Below are 18,408 nucleotides of genomic sequence, written 5' to 3' on the forward strand. Positions count from 1 at the left end.
GAAATAGGAGAGACAGCAGGGAGATGGGATCCCCCCTCAGACGGAAGGGATGATTTTTTTTGTCTTTTTGAAACTTACTAGAAAAAATACCCGTGCGTTGCAACGGGTAAAATTATTTTTGGATCGCTGTACATTTTTCTTTGGTTTTGGACAAATACTCATTCCTTATTTCCTTTATAGTCCTAGCCCAGTCCGCTACCTCCCTCTGCTGGGCCTACCTCTCCTGCCTCTCTAAGACCTAACCCACAAGTGTAGCTGCAATTCCAGCTCACATAGTCAACTGCCGTCTTCAACATCTAGAAGACAGTCTCATGTCCATACGATGCCAAAACCGATCCTCCCCATCAAATTCGGTCGAATCTGTCTCGATCTTCTAAAATTGGTTGAGGACTTTTGAAAGTTCAAGTGCCATTGATTTGGTTTTGATGATTAATAACAAATCCAATTTTGTGAGACTAATGTTTTTATAAGCATTTCTTTGCCTAGTCTCATGTGGATATGAAAGTGGAGTGTTGGTGGACCTAAATCACAAGGATGAAATACATGGAGATCAAGCTATATGTATCACTCTTTCTCTTCATGTACATATTGATATGTTCGTATATAATATTTCCACGTGATTGACATATGCATGTGAGACTAATGTTTTGTTTGAGTATTATCTCTTATTTAGTCTATTTACATTGAGAACGTGGAGATGATGAAGGTATGTTTTTATTTTATTGTCTATATTTGATAAATGCCTTCTATTCTTATATAGGATAAGCTCTCAATGTTTAATATCTTGTTATACATACTCTTGCTTCACACAAATATTTTGTATGCATACATTTAGGGGAAGCAAATCCTATACTTTAGTTATGCATGTAATCGATCCAAATTATTCACCTTCATTTAATTGGGATCTTTACACTTGAACATATATTTGAGTATATGACACTTGTGGTGTTGATTAATACTCATCATTTATTCATATCCTTTTATACATGCGATCGGTTGGTCAACATGTGTAGGTTGACAACCGGATCATTGGGACTAATAATTTTATTGAGTTGAATGAAAGAAATAGGTCCCAAGGATTACAAAGGTGTTGATGCTCAACTGATATCATTACATCTAACAATACCAAGAATGACAAAGTGAAGATATTGAAGATGTGTGATACGAAGTGGCTATTATGGCGAGACGGTGAAGGGCAAGCGATGCTCGGTTGCGATGGACCATGCGGCGGTGAAGAGCAAGCAAGGGGCTTGGCACCGAAGAACCAAATCCGGTGGTGAAGGGCGAGTGACGGCTTTGTCATGATGGACCGTTCGAGACCATTTAAAGCTACAAGTAACCGCATCAATCATTTGAAGAATATATGGTGAAACGGTATCGGCATTAGCGTCCCTCAAGACAATGAAAGAAAGATGAAAAAAAAGGGCATTCCTAATGGTGTAGTTCTCTTCTTATTTACATTTGAGTTTAGGAATGCCGTACTATTAAGAGGGATGCAACGTCGAGGTGTTTGTGTATGTCTCGGTGCTCAAAGTGACCTATCATAGTGCTACCTTGAGAGAAACCCAAGCTTTAACCTATCCTTTGAGTGTTTTTAGACCTTGTTTTTGGTTGAGTTGGTGTAACACCCTGAAAATTCGACCGACAAAAATCTAAACTCTAAAAATACGGATTTTCAAAAACTTTAAAAATTAATTGCATCATGCCGATCCTATTCGCTTATTTTATTTGGATTTGATCTCGAAGTTTACTAACCGTGAGTAAAGAATAGTTAATTAGGAATAAACCGTAAAAACAAGTTGATAAAATAAATATAAACTAAAATAAAGATTAGGTGTGGATAGGAATAAATAAAATATTATCGCGACCGTATTTGGATCAATTAAAATACGATGGAATAAGAGTTAACCCTAATTAAAAATTCAAATAGATTAAATAAAAATAAAATATGAGTAATATTAATCTACGGTGAATCCATTAGTTGAGATAACACAAATATTGAGTAAAATCCATATATGCAAAAATTAGGAATTGTTGAATCAAATTTATATGGAAAATACACAAAAATCGGGATAAATAGAAAAGTCACTGTTCATTGCACTCCAGGTGCTCGACACGGTCCCCCTAGCCCCGCCCCCTCCCCTGCCGCGCGCGCCGCTCGTCGCGCGCCGCCCGCCTGTGCGCCGCTCGCCCGCGCGCCGCTCGCCCGCCGCGCCGCCGTCGCCATCATCGCCGTCGCGTCGCCGTCGGCCTCGCGCCGCGTGCCGCCGCCTCGAGCCCTGTACCGCCGCCTCGCGCCCCGCGCCGCGCGCCCGCCTGCCGCCACGCGCCCATCCCGTCGCCGCGCCGCGCGCTCGTCCCGTCGCCGCGCCATCGTCCTTTCGCCGTCGCCATCCCGCGCCGCACCACCCGCCCATCGCCATCGCCGCCCACCCGTCGTGTCGCCGCCCATCGCATCCCGCCCCGAGCCGCGCGCCACCGCTGTCGCCGTCGCCATCGACGTCCCGTCGCCACGCGCGTCCCATCGCCGCTGCCGCGCCGCGCGCCGTCTCGTCGCCTCGCGCCGCGAGCCCGCCGCCTCGCGCCCCGCGCCGCCGTCGTTTCACCCTTCCCCCTCCTTCCCCTCTCTTTCTTCCCCTCTCCCCTATAAAAACCCCGGCCCAATCCCCTCCTCCACCCCACTCCATTCCCTCCTCCTCTCCCTCTTCCCCTTCTCCACGCACCGCCGTCGTCGCGCCGCCGCGCCGCCGTTGTCGTGCCGCCGCGACGCCACCTTCGAAGCCGCCGCGCCGTGCGTCGCCGCCTTGCGCCGCCGTCGCCGGCGTCGCCGCCACCGCCACCGCCGGTGAGCCGCCTTTCCCCCTTCGCGTCCACCGCCGTCGCCGCTCGGGTAAGGAGAGAGGGAGCCGAGAGGGAGAGAGACAGGGAGGAGCCGGGTGGAGGAAGAAGAAAAGAAAAGAGAGAAGAGAGAGGAAGAAGGAAGGAAAAGAGAGAAGAGAGAGGGAGAAAAGAAAAGAAGGAAGAGAAAAAGAAAAGAAAAGAAAAGGAAAAGAAAAAGGGGGAAAAGAGAAGGAAATAAGTAGGAAAAATTAGGAGAAATTTAGGACACTTAAAAAAAAATATTAGAATTTAAGTATAGGATTAACGAAAATATAGTATTTGCAAAATAATGCTATAATCATAGATGTATTTAAAAACTAAACAATTAGGTGAATTATATAGATTATTGTAGATTGTTTTTAATGATCTCTACAAATGATCAATTCGCGGTAGTAATTTAGATATAATTAATTAGATGAATTCTTATAGGCTATTATAAATTATATTTGGGTAATCTCTATAAGAAATCGATTCACGATAGAAATTCGGATTTAATCACTAGGAATTTTAGACGTATATTATATTTAATCATTTAGCCATAGACTAAATTAAATCGTATAATATTATAAGATAATTTTAGGATTCCGTCCGATGTTCAGCTCGCAATAGAAATGTCTAACCTATTATATGGATATAATGCTCGGTTAGATTAAATTAAAAACTTATGACAACAAAATATTTATACCCGCAAAATAGTTTGAATCGAAATTGGGTTTGCCTTAGTTCGCGAATAATAAAGTTAATATAAAGAAATCGACTTTCGCATTCGACCTTTATTTGGATTTATTTGGATTTTAATTGGAATTCTAACCAAATTCAAATCAATTTTCGCACGTAACTATAGAGCCCGAGGGAGTTGCGGATCCAAGCGAAGGTCAAGACCCGCAAGACATTGAGCAAGGCAAGTCATCACAATTCTTTGAACATGTTGATCCCAATTGCGAAATTATTTTGTTTACAAATAAAATTGCATGCAATGATGAACATCCTACTTGTGATTATGCCATGCCTTGATTATTGTTTACCCCTTATTCCTTCGTAACCATGTTTACGTATGAGTCCCTAGTCAATTATGACAATTGCTTAGGAATGCTATTCTAGAATTATGCATACTCATATTTATCAAATGCTATATGCTTGGGCAATTACCTTTGGGAAGGTAATTGAGATGCGGCATGTGGAGACATGAGCGCCACATTGCCATGATATTGATGACATGATTTGTGAAAGGAAAAAAATAAAACTAAACAACTATTTTCGACTGGGGCGGACGGAGGATTTGGGTGGTATCTGGAAAAGGTTAGTACCGTCCCTGGTCAATTAAGGACCGAGCCATGAAGTTAAGCATGAAACGACCCCCGTACAACCGTACTTCTCGAATGGGTATAGACCTAGCGGATTAGATAGCCGAGCGGAGGCAGTATCCCTGCATAGATGGTTCACCCCTGAGTGAGGCAGGTGCGCTACGATGGGACAGCCGTTGAGGTAGGGCCGAGAGGCGTGCCCTACATCGGTGTCGCCATTGGTAGGACTGCCATGAGTGTGTGAGAGAGAGAACTTAACTTGAACTATAATTTAATATGTGTGTGAGACTTCTCTTTCCCGGGAGCGCCAGAACTCCTCTCACTGCTAGAAACATGGACACCTAGAGTGCATGAGGATTTAAGTTCATGGAGCGGGTACTGCCAATGCGAGGTTATCGAAAAGCTTTGCCGTGACGCGTCTCATGTGTTGGGACGAGGCTCATGTGTTGGGCAGTCGCGGAGTGCGGGTAAAGTGTACATCCACTGCAGTGTGAGTAAACCAAATCTATTCGAATAGCCGTGCTCGCGGTTATTGAGCACCGGGACATGTATTACACTTGGCTAGACTCTGAATTCTTAACTTGTGTGGGATGGGATATTGCATGATGATTTTTATGCTGATGGAGCCACTTCCTGAGAGGTGGGAATGTCGACGTCTTCAGAAAACCATAACGACTCGATGGCGGGAAGCTATCCTTGGGATCACAATGGATGGTGGACAGAACCGTCGTTGTTTAATATGAACGCTGGTACTAAAATTTGGTTAGTCTGTGCTAGGTCTTAGGCTTGCGAAAAGAATTACAAAACTGGCTTTGCGCAAAGGAACCATAGCTATCCTTTGAATAACCCTATCATGTGCATTTCTTGCTGTGGTGGCTTGCTGAGTACGGTTGGTACTCACCCTTGCAAATATAAAATTAATCAGAAGTGGGAGATGAAGCTTCGGAGGATCCCTATGCCTACTACCAGGAGGGAGATGAAGACGATGGCGCTCAGTAGGTCTTAGTTACGGTCGTTGCCTGTGGCAATGGCATGCCGCTGCCTGAATTCCGCTGCCTCATCTATTTCTGCTTTTGGATGTATTCCGGACCGCTCGGTTCGATGATTTAAGAGAATGCCTGCGGGCTTATGATGTAATAATTAGCACTAGACTCTCGTGTATGTGCTTTTGGTATTTCAGCTATGAACTCGTGTGTACCAGACTACTTGATCCAGGGAAATGGTACTGTTTACACGAATGATTCCTGTTATAGAAACGGGGGTCCACAGTTGGGTAGTCCTCTGAGTGAGCTTTCCATAGAGTCCAAGTTCATCAAAAACGGACTCCCGAGCGAAAAGTTATAGTCGTTTTACTCTGTGCTTTTCGGCAAGTCCGAAAAATTATCGGAAACTCCGAAAATTTTTCGTATAACTCCGAAAATTTTCGGACATTCCGAGAATGGCTGCGAATCTGAGATTTGCTTGTGTAAGTTTTCGGACTTGTCCGAAAATGCTTTTTGGAAACTCCGAAAATTACAGTCTTGGCCTCCAACGGCTAGTTTTTGAGGGGCTCAGGTATATAAACTCCTCCACCCCTCCTTTGAGTGGCTGCTGCTCTTGGGGAGTATTAGACACATCCAAAGCCAAATAGCTATCCCCATTTCCCTACCTTTGTGGTGCCTCTTTGTAAGGGAGATTTGAGAAGGGGAGAGAGTTGGATTGAGAGAGTGAGGAGTTGAGAGCTAGTGAGCTTCACTCCATCCTTTGTGGTGCCTCTTTGTGAGAGGGATTTGAGAAGGGAAAAGAGTTGGATTGAGTGATTGAGAAGTTGAGAGCTAGTGAGCTTCACTCCATACTTTGAGCACTCGAGTTCATAGCAAGCAAATCTTCGATTGTGTTTGTTACTCTTGGGGACTAAGGTCTCCTAGACGGCTAGGCGTTGCCGGTGAGCACCCAAGGTTGTGGTGTGCCACGGAAAGTTTGTGAAGGCTTCGATTTCGCCTCCGCAAGGGAAGAAATCAAGAGTGAAACCGAGGAGTGCATTTGTGCAACCTCGTGAGGAAAGGGTTGAAATAGGCCCGGCCCTTGTGGCTCCTCAACGGAGACGTAGGATCCGTGGATCCGAACTTCGGGAAACAAATCGCGCGTCTCCCCTCTTGGTTTGCCCGTTCTTGCATTCTCTGATATTGTGCTTGAGCTTGTTTTTACCCGATCTACTTGCATGCTTATTTGATTTAGTTGGTGACCTTATATCTTGCTTAGATACCTTATTTGTCACCTTTTGATTCATATATATTTTGTTTGTTTGAGCTACAAGTTCATAGCTAGTGTTTATTCCGTTATCCGCCGAACTTTTCGATTGAGACCGGAACTTCCAATCCCATACTGGAAGTTTCGATTTGAATCAAAAGTTATCATCACTCTAATATGCTATGAAGTTGTGATAATTTTTAGGAACGCCTATTCACCCCCCCCCCTCTAGGCGACATCAAGGTCATTTCAACTTTTGATACACTCGATCTCCTCTTTTTGTTTTATCAAAATCGGAGTGAATCCGCAAAATTTGATAAAAATGACTTTCAATTAGAGATTAAATTCGGTGAATTAAAGCAGAATTGAATGTGGAAAATCATGAGAAAATGATGAGAGAGTAGTGGGGAATTGATTTTTGCAACTAATTGGATGAAGGAAAGCATGGGAAACTAATTGATTTTTGTCGATGTGACGACAGCGCTAGGGTTTGACCCAACGACGAAAAAATATGGCAGATAAAAAATCCTACCAAAAAAAAGTAAAAATAAAATAACAGATAAAAAAACGAAAAAAGAGGGAAAAGGTAAAAAAATGGAAGGAAAAAATAGACGGACGGAGAGAAACGGAAAAAAAACGGGCAGAGAAAAAGAAAGGAAAAAAGGGGCGAGAACAAATGGGAAAAAAAAAGTAGACGGAAGGAAAGGAAAAAACGGAAAACCAAAAAAAAAGGAGGAAAACGAAAAGCAAACGGATCGGAAAAAAAAAGAGGAAAACGGTGAAAAAGGAAAGGACGGACGAAATTTTTTTTACCGGAAGCTTTGCTTATTTTTTAATTAGGTATAGAAATACGTGCACAGGGAGAGGGAAACATACATATTTCTTTTCTCGAAGATAAGAACTAATAGTGAAAACTAATAATTTAATGGTCAAAAATGTTTGGTCTAATTTGAATTTAAATAATATAATTAAAAAAGGAGGGTGGACACTGGCCAAGGAACATGGGGAAGAGGACGTACTATACGTACGTGTATAGGACAATGATTTAGTTTTATTTTCTAAAAACATATTATAAATAATTGTGATTTCCATCTAACTAAAATAGCATAAAAATAGGAGAGAAAAGGAACAAAGGGGAGGGCGTACACCCGGTCAAAAAAAAAAAAAGGGGGAGGGCGTACACGGACACGTACATAAGCGACACGGGAGGGGATGTGATTTTTTTTTTGAAAAATAGATCTAATGACATATAATGTCGGGTCCACCATATAAGTGTAAATCTAATAGATGAAAATCTAAAATAGTAGGTCCACTGGTTAATTAGAGTGCCACATGACTGTTTTAGAGTACTTTTAAAAGTCCACGTGGTGGTATAGGAGCGTTTGTAGAAAGTTTCATTGACTTTTAGTATATAAGAGATAGATATAACAATTTCTTTACCTACATTTCTGTTCCCAATCACCCACAAAACTTGTACCATTTAAATTCTACACTATTTGCAACCAATTATAACATTCTTATATTTAATTTCACGATTTTTCTTAATATCCATATTCCAGCTTAAAACCATTTTACGTTCTAAGGATGAAGGCAATATCGTTCTTCCCAGCACTAATGGCCCATTGTTAGAGTATACCGAATGTACGACGTGATGATCGCAGTATGTTATGGCAGGAGGTGACGCAGAACCACATAACGTGGCACCAAAACTAGCCATGGAACTCATCTACCCCTGCCCCTTGTCCTGTCCCGTACTCCCGTCTATGCTACGCGATAGTCTCTCGATTCCGTTAGGTGCAGCTGCGCAGGTGACGAGCACGAGATAATTTTCAGATTTTGCACCCTATAAATCGAGCCCGATTTCGTGCGTGTACTCCGCGAGCCCATCCCATCTCATCTCGCCCTCTTCTTGGTTTTTCTCGTTCTGCTAGCTAGCTTCATCGACTAAATGGTCTGTGATTACACAAGCAATGCAATGTTTGCTCGATCGATCGGCGTCAATGGCGGCAGCAACTAATGAATTACAATTTGTGTGGGTGCAACTGCAGGCCGGGTCGACGGTGGCGAAGATCGGGCCGTGGGGCGGCGACTACGGCGGCCGCGACCACGACGTGACGGTGGCGCCGCGGCGGCTGCGGAGCGTGTCCCTCCGCCACGGCAAGATCATCGACTCCATCGCCTTCACCTACGACGGCGGCGACGGCGACGGCGAGCTCCACTCCGTCGGGCCGTGGGGCGGCGACGGCGCCGAGCTCCCCGAGGCGGTGGCGAGGAAGCTCGCCGCCGGGGAGCGGCCCCCCGGCGCCACGGTGGCGGAGTTCACGTTCGACGCCGGCGAGCGCGTCACGGAGGTGCACGGCACGGTGGGGCCGTTCGGCGACCGGGACAGCCTCGTCACCTCGCTCAAGCTCGTCACCGACCGCCGCACCATCGGGCCCTTCGGCTACGGCGCCGGGACGCCCTTCAGCGTCCCCGTGCGCGGCGACGGCGGCGTCGTCGGCTTCTTCGTCCGCGCCGGCGCCTACCTGGAGGCCATCGGCGTCTACGTCAACCCGTGCATCCCCTCCGAGAAATGAATTGAATTGAATTTGATCAACACCACCGATATGATATGATCCATCCAGTTACCACCCGGCCGTGCTTAATTTGAATGTGTTCTCAACTGTTTCATATTTTTTTTGATTTATGGCCTAATGTTTCTCAAACTATGGTGCATTCAAGAATAATAACAGTGCAGTATTATGTGCTCACAGAATTAAAGGGCTCTTTTGCTGCATCCCCTTGTCATTGACAATAGTTTCTTTTCTAGTAGTAATCACCATATTTTACTTAAATATTATTAATTTGGATGACTAATGGAGTAATTCCGTAAGATTTTAGGAAGACACCCAAGCATACATACAGTGGCGATTCGCGAATGTACCCTCCCTAACATATAATCCAAAGAGATGGTGAAAAATAGCGGCAACTTACAAGTCTCACTACTTTTCTATTAAAAACAAATCAGCATGTGTGAAATATTTATAGGCATCGTAATTTAAATTATGGTGGGCGGACCCTACCACATCACCGGTTCTTCCTTTTATTACTAGGAAATAGCAGATCAATGTATTAGCAGCAGCAAATTAACATGAAATCCATTTTTAACATATCCTACTTTAGGCTTGGTGACAAATATGTAGCCTTAAAAATGTTGTAGATTCATTGCAAAACACATAATTGAGAAACGATATATGGTTGTGTTCTTCCCCGCTAGTTTCTCAACTTCTATTCCCTCTTTTTCCGCACCCATGCCTTCTGAATTGCTAGACGGTGTGTGTTTTTTCTTTAAAAAAGTCTATATGAAAGTTATTTAAAAAATCATATTAATTCAGTTTTTAAGTTTTTAGAGCTAATATTTTAATTAATTATGTGCTAATGAGTCATTCCGTTTTACGTGTGGAGGGAAGAATTTCTAAACGCAGCCCGTATAAGCGGCCGCACAGACACTCTCCCAAAAACATAATTACTGTGCTATGCAAGTTTCCACAACAGCAATAGTGTGGTGACAAAGACTCATTTTAATTATCCTCATGCTTATGTGTACGATTTATTAACAATAAAAATAGTTTATGGAATAACAGTTTAGAAGCAAGTATTATAAAATAATAAAAACACAAAATTAATTTTAAAATTTAAAGTTTGATTTATAATCATAATCATAAGCAATGTGGCTTGTATACTGCCCAGGGCGCGCTCACTCTCCTTGCCGGTGCATGGTAACGAAGGAATTAAGCCGATGAATCAATCTAGCACGATGCACTAAGTTCTTGTCCACAAATGAAAACCACACGAAAGAAAAACCACGGCATATGTTCTCAGCAATTTGGTTTTACATTTAACTAGCTAGGTGTCATCACTTCATCTGTTCACCATGCTTCAACAAATAAATTAAGTATGCATTGATCCAAGCTCCTTCCGTATCAAAATAAATAAATCTAAAATAAAATAAGACATTTCCACCGTCCTAAAATATAACAACTTTTAGCCCTCTAGATTTGTCCCAAAATATAACAACTTCTCCACCAATATTCTCTTCTCAACCAATCATAACCCTCCACCATTTACTTTTCCCACATACCTCTACTGCTCATGCAATTACAACCCTCCACCATTCACTTTTACTCACTTTCTTAATAATCGTGTCTAACTCTAAATTAAACTTCTTATATTATGAGACGAGGGAGTATTATCTTATGTTAAGATTTGTTGATCTACGTAATATAATATATCCTAACCTATCTTAAACTAAATTTATTTATTTCTTGGATGGATGGAGTAGTTTGGAATAACGGTAGGTTGAGTGTCATCTGGATCAACCACCAAGTGCTGTACTCATTGTGGCTAGTACGGAGAAACAAGGAAATGATGGGCTGATGGCTACGTACATATATAACCTGTGGATGCTGCCATGAAAATATTGGCACGGGAGCTCCTACCTTCGCATCTTTCAACAGAGAGAGTACTATATCCGTTCTAAATTATTGTTTCTTCCGTTCTAAAGTATAGAAAATTTTAATCGAATGTGATACATTATAGTATTACGAATCTAGACTTTTCAGATTCGTAGTATTAGGTGATGTTCTACTATGTACTAGGTAGCAACATTTTACGATGGAAATAAGATTATACTCCCACTGTCTTGAGATAAACCAACTTAGCATATGATGTGACATATGCTAGTATTACAAATCAATTGCTACACGTACACGGCTAGCCAGCCGCTTCGCCGTGCTGGAATGTTCTGAACTGTTTCATACTCCCTTTATTTTCATATCATAGGTGGCTTTGATTTTTTTTCATCGTCAATTTTTTTAAGTTCGACTAATTCTAAAGAAAAATTTAGCAACATTTACAATATTTTACTAAAACTAATATTTAATATATTTTGATAATATGTTTGTTTTGTATTAAAAATATTGTTATATTATTATATAAGCTTGGCCAAACTTAAAAAAATTTAATTAAAAAAACAAAGTGACTTGAGTAATATTATAGAGTAAATTCCACAAAACTACATGTACTTTAGTCAAATTATCACAAAACTATATATTTAACATGATGTATCACAAAACAACATATTTAACAGTAAATTTACCATAGAACTACATATATAGGGTGCACTATCGCAAAACTATAAATTTAGTAACAAAGTTATCACAGAACTACAGGTTTTAGATCAATTTAATCACAAAACATGAATATTATAACTCAAACATAATAATCAGTGCTAAAGACTTCAACCCTAAAATCTATAGTTTTATGATAATTTTATTATTAAATATGTGGTTTTGCGATATTTAGCCTAAAACCTGTAGTTTTGTGATAAATTTATTGTTAAATATGTATTTTTTACATCATCTTAAATTTGTAGTTTTGTGATAATTTGACCAAAGTATATGTGGTTTTGTGAAATTTACTCAATATTATAATAAAACGGAGGAAGTATTTTTATGACCTCGTGAGGCTTTGTCTCGAACCTAAGTGTAGGAATAAAAAAAAGAGCTTTAAAGTTGTGTTTTATACTTCACTTTTCTCAACTTCTCCTCCTTCATTTTTCGCATGCATGCATGCTTACCGAATTGCTAAACGGTCCATTTTATGCAGAACTTTGAATGTTGTTTTTTATAAAATATTAATCTATTTATATAGTTAATTCTTATTTAATCAAACACTAATCCACTACTCTGTTTTATATATCGGAAGGAAAGGTTCTCAACATCCCCAAAAGAACATAGCCTGAGTGGATGTAAATTGTCCTATGAAATTTCTTAGGAATCATAGACATATGAAAATTTCTTATGCTAAAATCCTACAAATTACATGGATGAATAGTGTTCATTTTTATGGGAATCATGTTTCTACGTTTTTCGACCTTTTATCCTCCAAATCGTACGCCCATACTCTAGCTCCCTTCACTAACCCACAAAGAGCAACCACTCTCAGCTCATTACTGTCGGTTTGGTTAGAACCAATAGTGATGGAGTTGTAGTGCTTGTTCACTTTGTTGCCAATTTGATCTATTTTTTTTAAGTTTTGATATTATCAAATTTTTTATATCGTTAGATATATTTAGTTGACGTCTTTATAAAATTTGGTAGTATGCATGGGTGGAAGTTTCGGAACTACCAAAAGTACCACCAAAATTTAATAAGGTTGAAAGTGATGATAAAGTGAACCAACCCATATTTTTTTTTGATATGAAGCAGTTTTATGAACCTAGTAAAAACTGTAGCACAAAGTGATAGATTCGATCATTTGTATTTTCTGAAATTTACTCCACAGAATCGACAGTGTCCAGTCTAGAGGTGAAAACGGTATGGAAATTTCCCGACCGTACCGATACCGTTTCCACAAAACTAATATAATAATAATATTTTTACCGATGGTTACCGTTTTTAAAATTTAGTTTTTTTAATTTCTGTCAGCGTGGCATTGAAGTTGACACTAAATAGATAAATTCATAAATATGGAAATTTTCCGACTATTTCCGTTCTTTTTCAAAAAAATAATAAAATAATATAATACTGTTTCCGACCATTTCCTACCGATTTCATCCACTCCAGTCGACCTAAGCATCAAAATATGTTCACTACTTGTAGCAAGAAAAGAAAAAAAAAGAAAGAAAATAAAAATCAGTAGCCGTGGCCTGCAGTACGGCCGTGCAGGCATTGATGGACGAGTCACGGCGTGCCGCACCGGCGTGGCGTCACGCTGGCCACGGAACGCAGCTACCCCTGATGCAAAGGTTAGGCCGTCGGTCCTCGCACACGATCGAGTCTAGATAAATTTGCACGGATATGCAACCAATAATTTGCACACAAATCTCACTTTTGTTTGCACGGCCCACTGCAACCAAGAAGAACAGGTACAAGAATATACTATAAATCAGCCATAAACATATGTGGAGGAGATAAAAAAGAAGAGATAAGAGAAACGTGCTACATATTTGTAGCCAGCAGTACGGACTCCAAAACGCTAAAGGTTTTATTATTAATGATGTAGTATATATTTATAGTTAACTTATTATATGAATTGGCTATTAGATTAACTATAAATAATTTAAAGCTAGCAGTTAACTATACTAGCTCTAAGGAGTGCTATATAAATTGGAGGCCATATAGCTCTCTCCACCTCGCAGTTGGACACGACGACCCAAAGCAACCAAGCTAATTAAACCAGCCGCCAATCGATCTATATATCCATCTTTGTGTCGTGGTTGGGGGTTGGGTTGCAGCTGCAAACGAGAAATGGTCGGTCCATGCTTGCTCAGCATGATCCTGATCTCTTCTGCATTTGCATCCATGGCCAAATAATACACAGCTATTTGTACAGTTGTAGCTGATCTGTACTGTCTGATCGATTTGTATATATCTTTGCATGCGCAGGCCGGCTCGCTGGTGAAGCTGGGTGCGTGGGGCGGCGACCACGGCGGGAAGGAGTACGACGTGACGGTGGCGCCGCAGCGGCTGGAGGGCTTCTGGCTCCGCTACGGCAAGGTCATCGACTGCATCTCCTTCTCCTACCTCGACAAGGACAAGACCCTCCACACCGTCGGCCCCTGGGGCGGCCAAGGCGGCCTCTCCGAGGAGACCGTACGTAACTACACTCTAGGTTCAAAAAAGAATCAATATGGAACCTAACATTCTTTTTTTTAACGAAAAGAGTATATGCAAATCTGTTTTAAAATATAGCAACCTTAACTCGATTAACGTGGCGCAGATCACGTTCGAGCCATCGGAGTACGTGAAGGAGCTGCACGGCTCGGTGGGGCCCATCGGGGACTACACCCACGTCGTCACCTCGCTCAAGCTCGTCACCAGCCAACGCACCATCGGGCCGTTCGGCAACGGCGCCGGCACGCCCTTCGCCGTCCCCGTCCTCAACAACGGCAGCGTCGTCGGCTTCTTCGCCCGCGCGGGGCCCTACCTCGAGTCCATCGGCATCTACGTCCATCCATTTTGAGTTCTGATCCAGGACGAACACGCAGCATCATATCCATCTTTCGATTCGATTTCCAAATTCCAATCGATCGGTCCGCGGCATCCCAATTTCAGTAGCTGTGGGTCTGTGGTTTTCCTTTTTAATTTATATTATTGCTTTCGATTATGATTCATGGAAGGGACTTCTTCGATCGATTGTATTCTTTTGCCGTCTATTAATTTGTCATCTGAAATGCAAGAATATCGATAATTAAGGGAATTGGGGTGCGTTGCAAGTAAGTTTTCCAAGTTTACCCCTACAAGTAATCACATATTTAGGCACACTATATAATATTCTAAGGGTAGGTTAGAAACGTACAGCGTACCAGTTCTAATATTTGAAGCCTATTTTTCTTGTTAGCACTATTTTACTTACACTATTACAGTAAGTGTCGAATATATAATTTATAAGTTATTGTACATGTCTCAAGATTTCGTTTTCCTGGTTTTCATCTTTGTCTAGCACTATTCGGGGGCCATCTGTGTTATAACTTGTGGGCATCTATTACTTTCATATATTGTGAATATTTAATTCTAGTAAGTTTTATTCAAACGGTCATTATTTATTGTTTTTATAAATTTTATTAGCATAAATATATGAATATGTATTTTAAGTCTTTTTTTCTTAAATATTGTTTTCATTTTATTACCTCCCCTCTTCTCATTATACTCCCGCCGTTTAGATTTGTCCAAAGTTTTTATATAGATATATATAATTTCTAAAAAATCATGTAAATTGATAATATGTGAATTATATGTTATGAGATATTTCTTAAGGTGAATCTAAAAGTAGAAGTCTTATGATATTTCTCCTGGTACATCTCGATGAGGTGAGGTTCTATGTACGCAGTTTCATGTCCAATGCTTCTTTGAGCTACAATGAATGCAACCCTCACCATCCTGCCGAGATACTCCGCAATTTCAGTAGGACTTTCACAGTACCAGCAGTAGAACTAGAATCATGTTGATAACATGTTATAGAATAGCTACATCGATAGATCCTCAGATCCGCTCCCTTCTCTCTTGTAGAAAATAAGGCGTCGAGAAGATCCGCTCTCTTCTCTCTTAGGCCTTATTCAGTTTAGAGGGGGTTGAAGGGGATTGGAGGGGTTCTAGGGGGAATAATTTCATACTATAATAGTTGTTGAATAAATCCCCTCCAATCCCCCTCCCTCTTGGGGATTAACCGAACATAGCCTTAAAAAACATGAGGCCCTGTGAAGATCCACTCCCTTCTCTCTTGCAAAAAATAAGGCGCTGAGAGGATGTAGAAACCCGTATCTCTTCTCGAATAATCACATCACATGAGACAATGAACTCAAGATGTAGGAGTGAAGTTTTATCTTTATTATCAATGATTTTTTGTACAATGGATATTTCTGTTGCTTTATTTATAGGTAGAGAGATACTTAAAACGGATTTATCTCTAAAACTGATTCGGATTGGACCACATAAAAGAATCTTATCTCCATATATATTGTTCGCGTAACAACATCCGCATGTCTGTGGAAATGCTTCGATGGGCCCGAGAGTGGTGTTAATGTTAAAACCCATCGCAGGTGAACATAGAGGCCCGTTGCCCCGTTACAATCCCTGCCCAGCCCACACTGGCGTACAAATGTGGCTGGAGACCAGACCAATCCAGGCTGCCCGTGCCAAGTGAACTTAAAGAGCAGTACCAAAGGCTTGATTAGAATAAATAAACTCTACATTACATCATTTGCATCCTGAACTGATGGGATCATACTCCAATAATAACAGCGGGAACTGAAATACAGTACGTAAACTGATAGTTTTTCTCTAGACCACAGTCATTTGGTTCAGAGAAATCTCCATTTCCATCGATCTTCTTTCAATCCCTTTCAGTTACTATTGTAACTGCGCACAATCTACACCATCCATTTCTCAGTCAAAGGTTCAAATCGGCTGCTACAATGATACAGTTATAGTGCCAAGAAGAATATACTAGCACTGCTTAACTTACGGTCACACTAGTAACTGCATGAGTCGAATTCCTCATGTTTAGACTTTAGAGTACGTTGTATACACAAATTAGCACGACTGCTAGCAAAGAATCCAATGCTAAACCAAGTACCGGGGTATTCAAAAGAGAAAATATGATCAGGCCTACTATTATTAATAATAGGAGAGAATTCTTTATATCTATACCACTGTAACCAGGACGGTTTTCTTATTTACCACTTGAAATATTGACATTCATTTTCCCCCCTACGATGAACGGATCACAAATTCACAACCCGAGTGCAATTCATTCAATAAGATAGGCTCTATTTGTTTCAATTTAAAATTATTATAATCTAGATTATTAAATCATATTACTCTAAACTGAATTATAATAAACTGACATAAAATAATCTACGAGTTGTTTGTTTCTCTGGATTATTTGAGGCATTTAAGGGTAGTAGGTCTTTAGCCACTCAATAATCTAGAAAAAGCTCCTCTAGAGGAGATTATTGGATTATAGTAATCTGGTTTGTAGATTATAATAATCTAGCATAATAATTTATACTTGTTTTTTTCAGCTTACTTCTAATAATCTAGATTATAATAATTCTAAGCTGAATCAAACAGACCTAAACTAATTAAGCTAGCTCTAGGCCATGGCGGTGACGTAGACGTGTCCATCTCGAAGACGCCGGTGCTGGGCGTGGGGTTGCCAAACTTGGTCGTCAGGCTGTACCCCCTCGCCCGCCGGAACCTCCCCGTGCCGCCCACCATGGCGCGCTCCGCCGCGCCGCCGCCGCCGAAATCGACGCGGCCATCCAACACCAGCGTGCTCCCCTTGTAGTCCCCGTCGTCGGAGAGACCGAGAGAGAAGGCGAGGGTCAGCATGGTCCACAGCGCCGCCGGGTTCCCGAGGTCGGCCTGCACGAGGAGGCCCTCCGCGCGGCCGAGGTACTGGGACTCCGCGCCGGAGCCCTCCCGGAGCATTTATATTCTCTTTTGTTTTGTTGCATTTAGAGTTCCGTTGGAGTCTGAATTCTGGCCGGTAGAATAGCATTTTCTGTTCTAGCATATTTGCTTCCTTCTTTAATTAGCTGCGATGACTTGGCTCGGATCGAGGGATGGCGCGGTCAGTATGGTTGATCCGAGATTGTCGTGATTTTTTCCGTTATGCATGCAACAAACTCCGTGTGGAGATGAATAAATAGAAGAGAAAACCGGAAAAGCTGCACTGTATTACACAGCGCCAACTCTGTTCGTCAGTTGTTCTGTTCGACTCTGTTTTTCTGAACTTCTTCAGTTAGCTGTAGCTGCACCTACAAGTGTCAGAGTGTGTGTTTCAGAGAGACTGAGAGCCAATTCGCGTGAGTTTTTTCTGACAGTCTCGTGGATGTAGAAATGGAGGTGCGTCGTCGTGGTGCCATCGCCCGCGGCCGCCGCCACCGCCTCCGTCACCGTGGCGGTGAGGATGGCGAGGAGGCAGAGGGTCATCTTCGGCGTCGCCGTGGTCATCGTCTTGTTAGTCTCTGTACTCTGCACACCGTCAGCCAGCCAGTATATATTTTGTTGGGTTGAATTGTGGTTGTAGTTGTTGGATTGTTGGAAACTTTGGAATATGTACCAACCTCGGTACCAGTCAAATGCCAATCATACAGAGTCAACACAAGCTACAATTATTCTCAGGCCAGTCCCAAGCCAAGACCCTATACATAGTTTTCATAAACTCCATGTCACGAAGAAACTAGTACTCCCTCTGTTTCACAATGTAAGACTTTTTAGCATTGCCCACGTACATATAGATGTTAATGAATCTAAAAACATACATATGTCTAGATTCATTAACATCTAAATGAATGTGGGTAATGCTAGAAAGTCTTACATCGTGAAACCGAGGAAGTATTAGACACTACTCTTTCAATGCAAACACCCTTGTTCCATACTTAAATTTAATGCTACTTATCTCACATAATGTTTTGGATGTTGTGTTGAAACCATGTCTCACGCAAGAA

At 41.5% G+C, this 18,408-nt stretch overlaps 3 protein-coding genes across 3 annotated transcripts; 2 read left to right on the forward strand and 1 right to left on the reverse strand.

Annotated features, from left to right (window-relative positions):
• Window positions 1-8,175: 8,175 nt before the first annotated feature.
• Window positions 8,176-9,179, forward strand: LOC127767833 (horcolin-like). The gene is made up of 2 exons (XM_052293289.1): window positions 8,176-8,364; window positions 8,462-9,179. Exons 1-2 carry the CDS (start codon window positions 8,362-8,364, stop codon window positions 8,987-8,989), a joined length of 531 nt encoding a protein of 176 aa, XP_052149249.1. The 5' UTR covers window positions 8,176-8,361; the 3' UTR covers window positions 8,990-9,179.
• Window positions 9,180-13,598: 4,419 nt separating this feature from the next.
• LOC127768039 (protein GOS9-like) lies at window positions 13,599-14,917 on the forward strand. Its single transcript, XM_052293550.1, has 3 exons — window positions 13,599-13,705; window positions 13,841-14,047; window positions 14,175-14,917. Exons 1-3 carry the CDS (start codon window positions 13,703-13,705, stop codon window positions 14,415-14,417), a joined length of 453 nt encoding a protein of 150 aa, XP_052149510.1. The 5' UTR covers window positions 13,599-13,702; the 3' UTR covers window positions 14,418-14,917.
• Window positions 14,918-16,810: 1,893 nt separating this feature from the next.
• LOC127766272 (pterocarpan synthase 1-like) lies at window positions 16,811-17,386 on the reverse strand. Its single transcript, XM_052291362.1, has 2 exons — window positions 17,067-17,386; window positions 16,811-16,829 (listed from the first exon to the last, which is right to left on the reverse strand). Exons 1-2 carry the CDS (start codon window positions 17,384-17,386, stop codon window positions 16,811-16,813), a joined length of 339 nt encoding a protein of 112 aa, XP_052147322.1.
• Between the last annotated feature and the right edge of the window lie 1,022 nt (window positions 17,387-18,408).

This window comes from Oryza glaberrima, chromosome 3 (genome assembly GCF_000147395.1).
Source record: "Oryza glaberrima chromosome 3, OglaRS2, whole genome shotgun sequence".
NCBI lineage: Eukaryota > Viridiplantae > Streptophyta > Magnoliopsida > Poales > Poaceae > Oryza > Oryza glaberrima.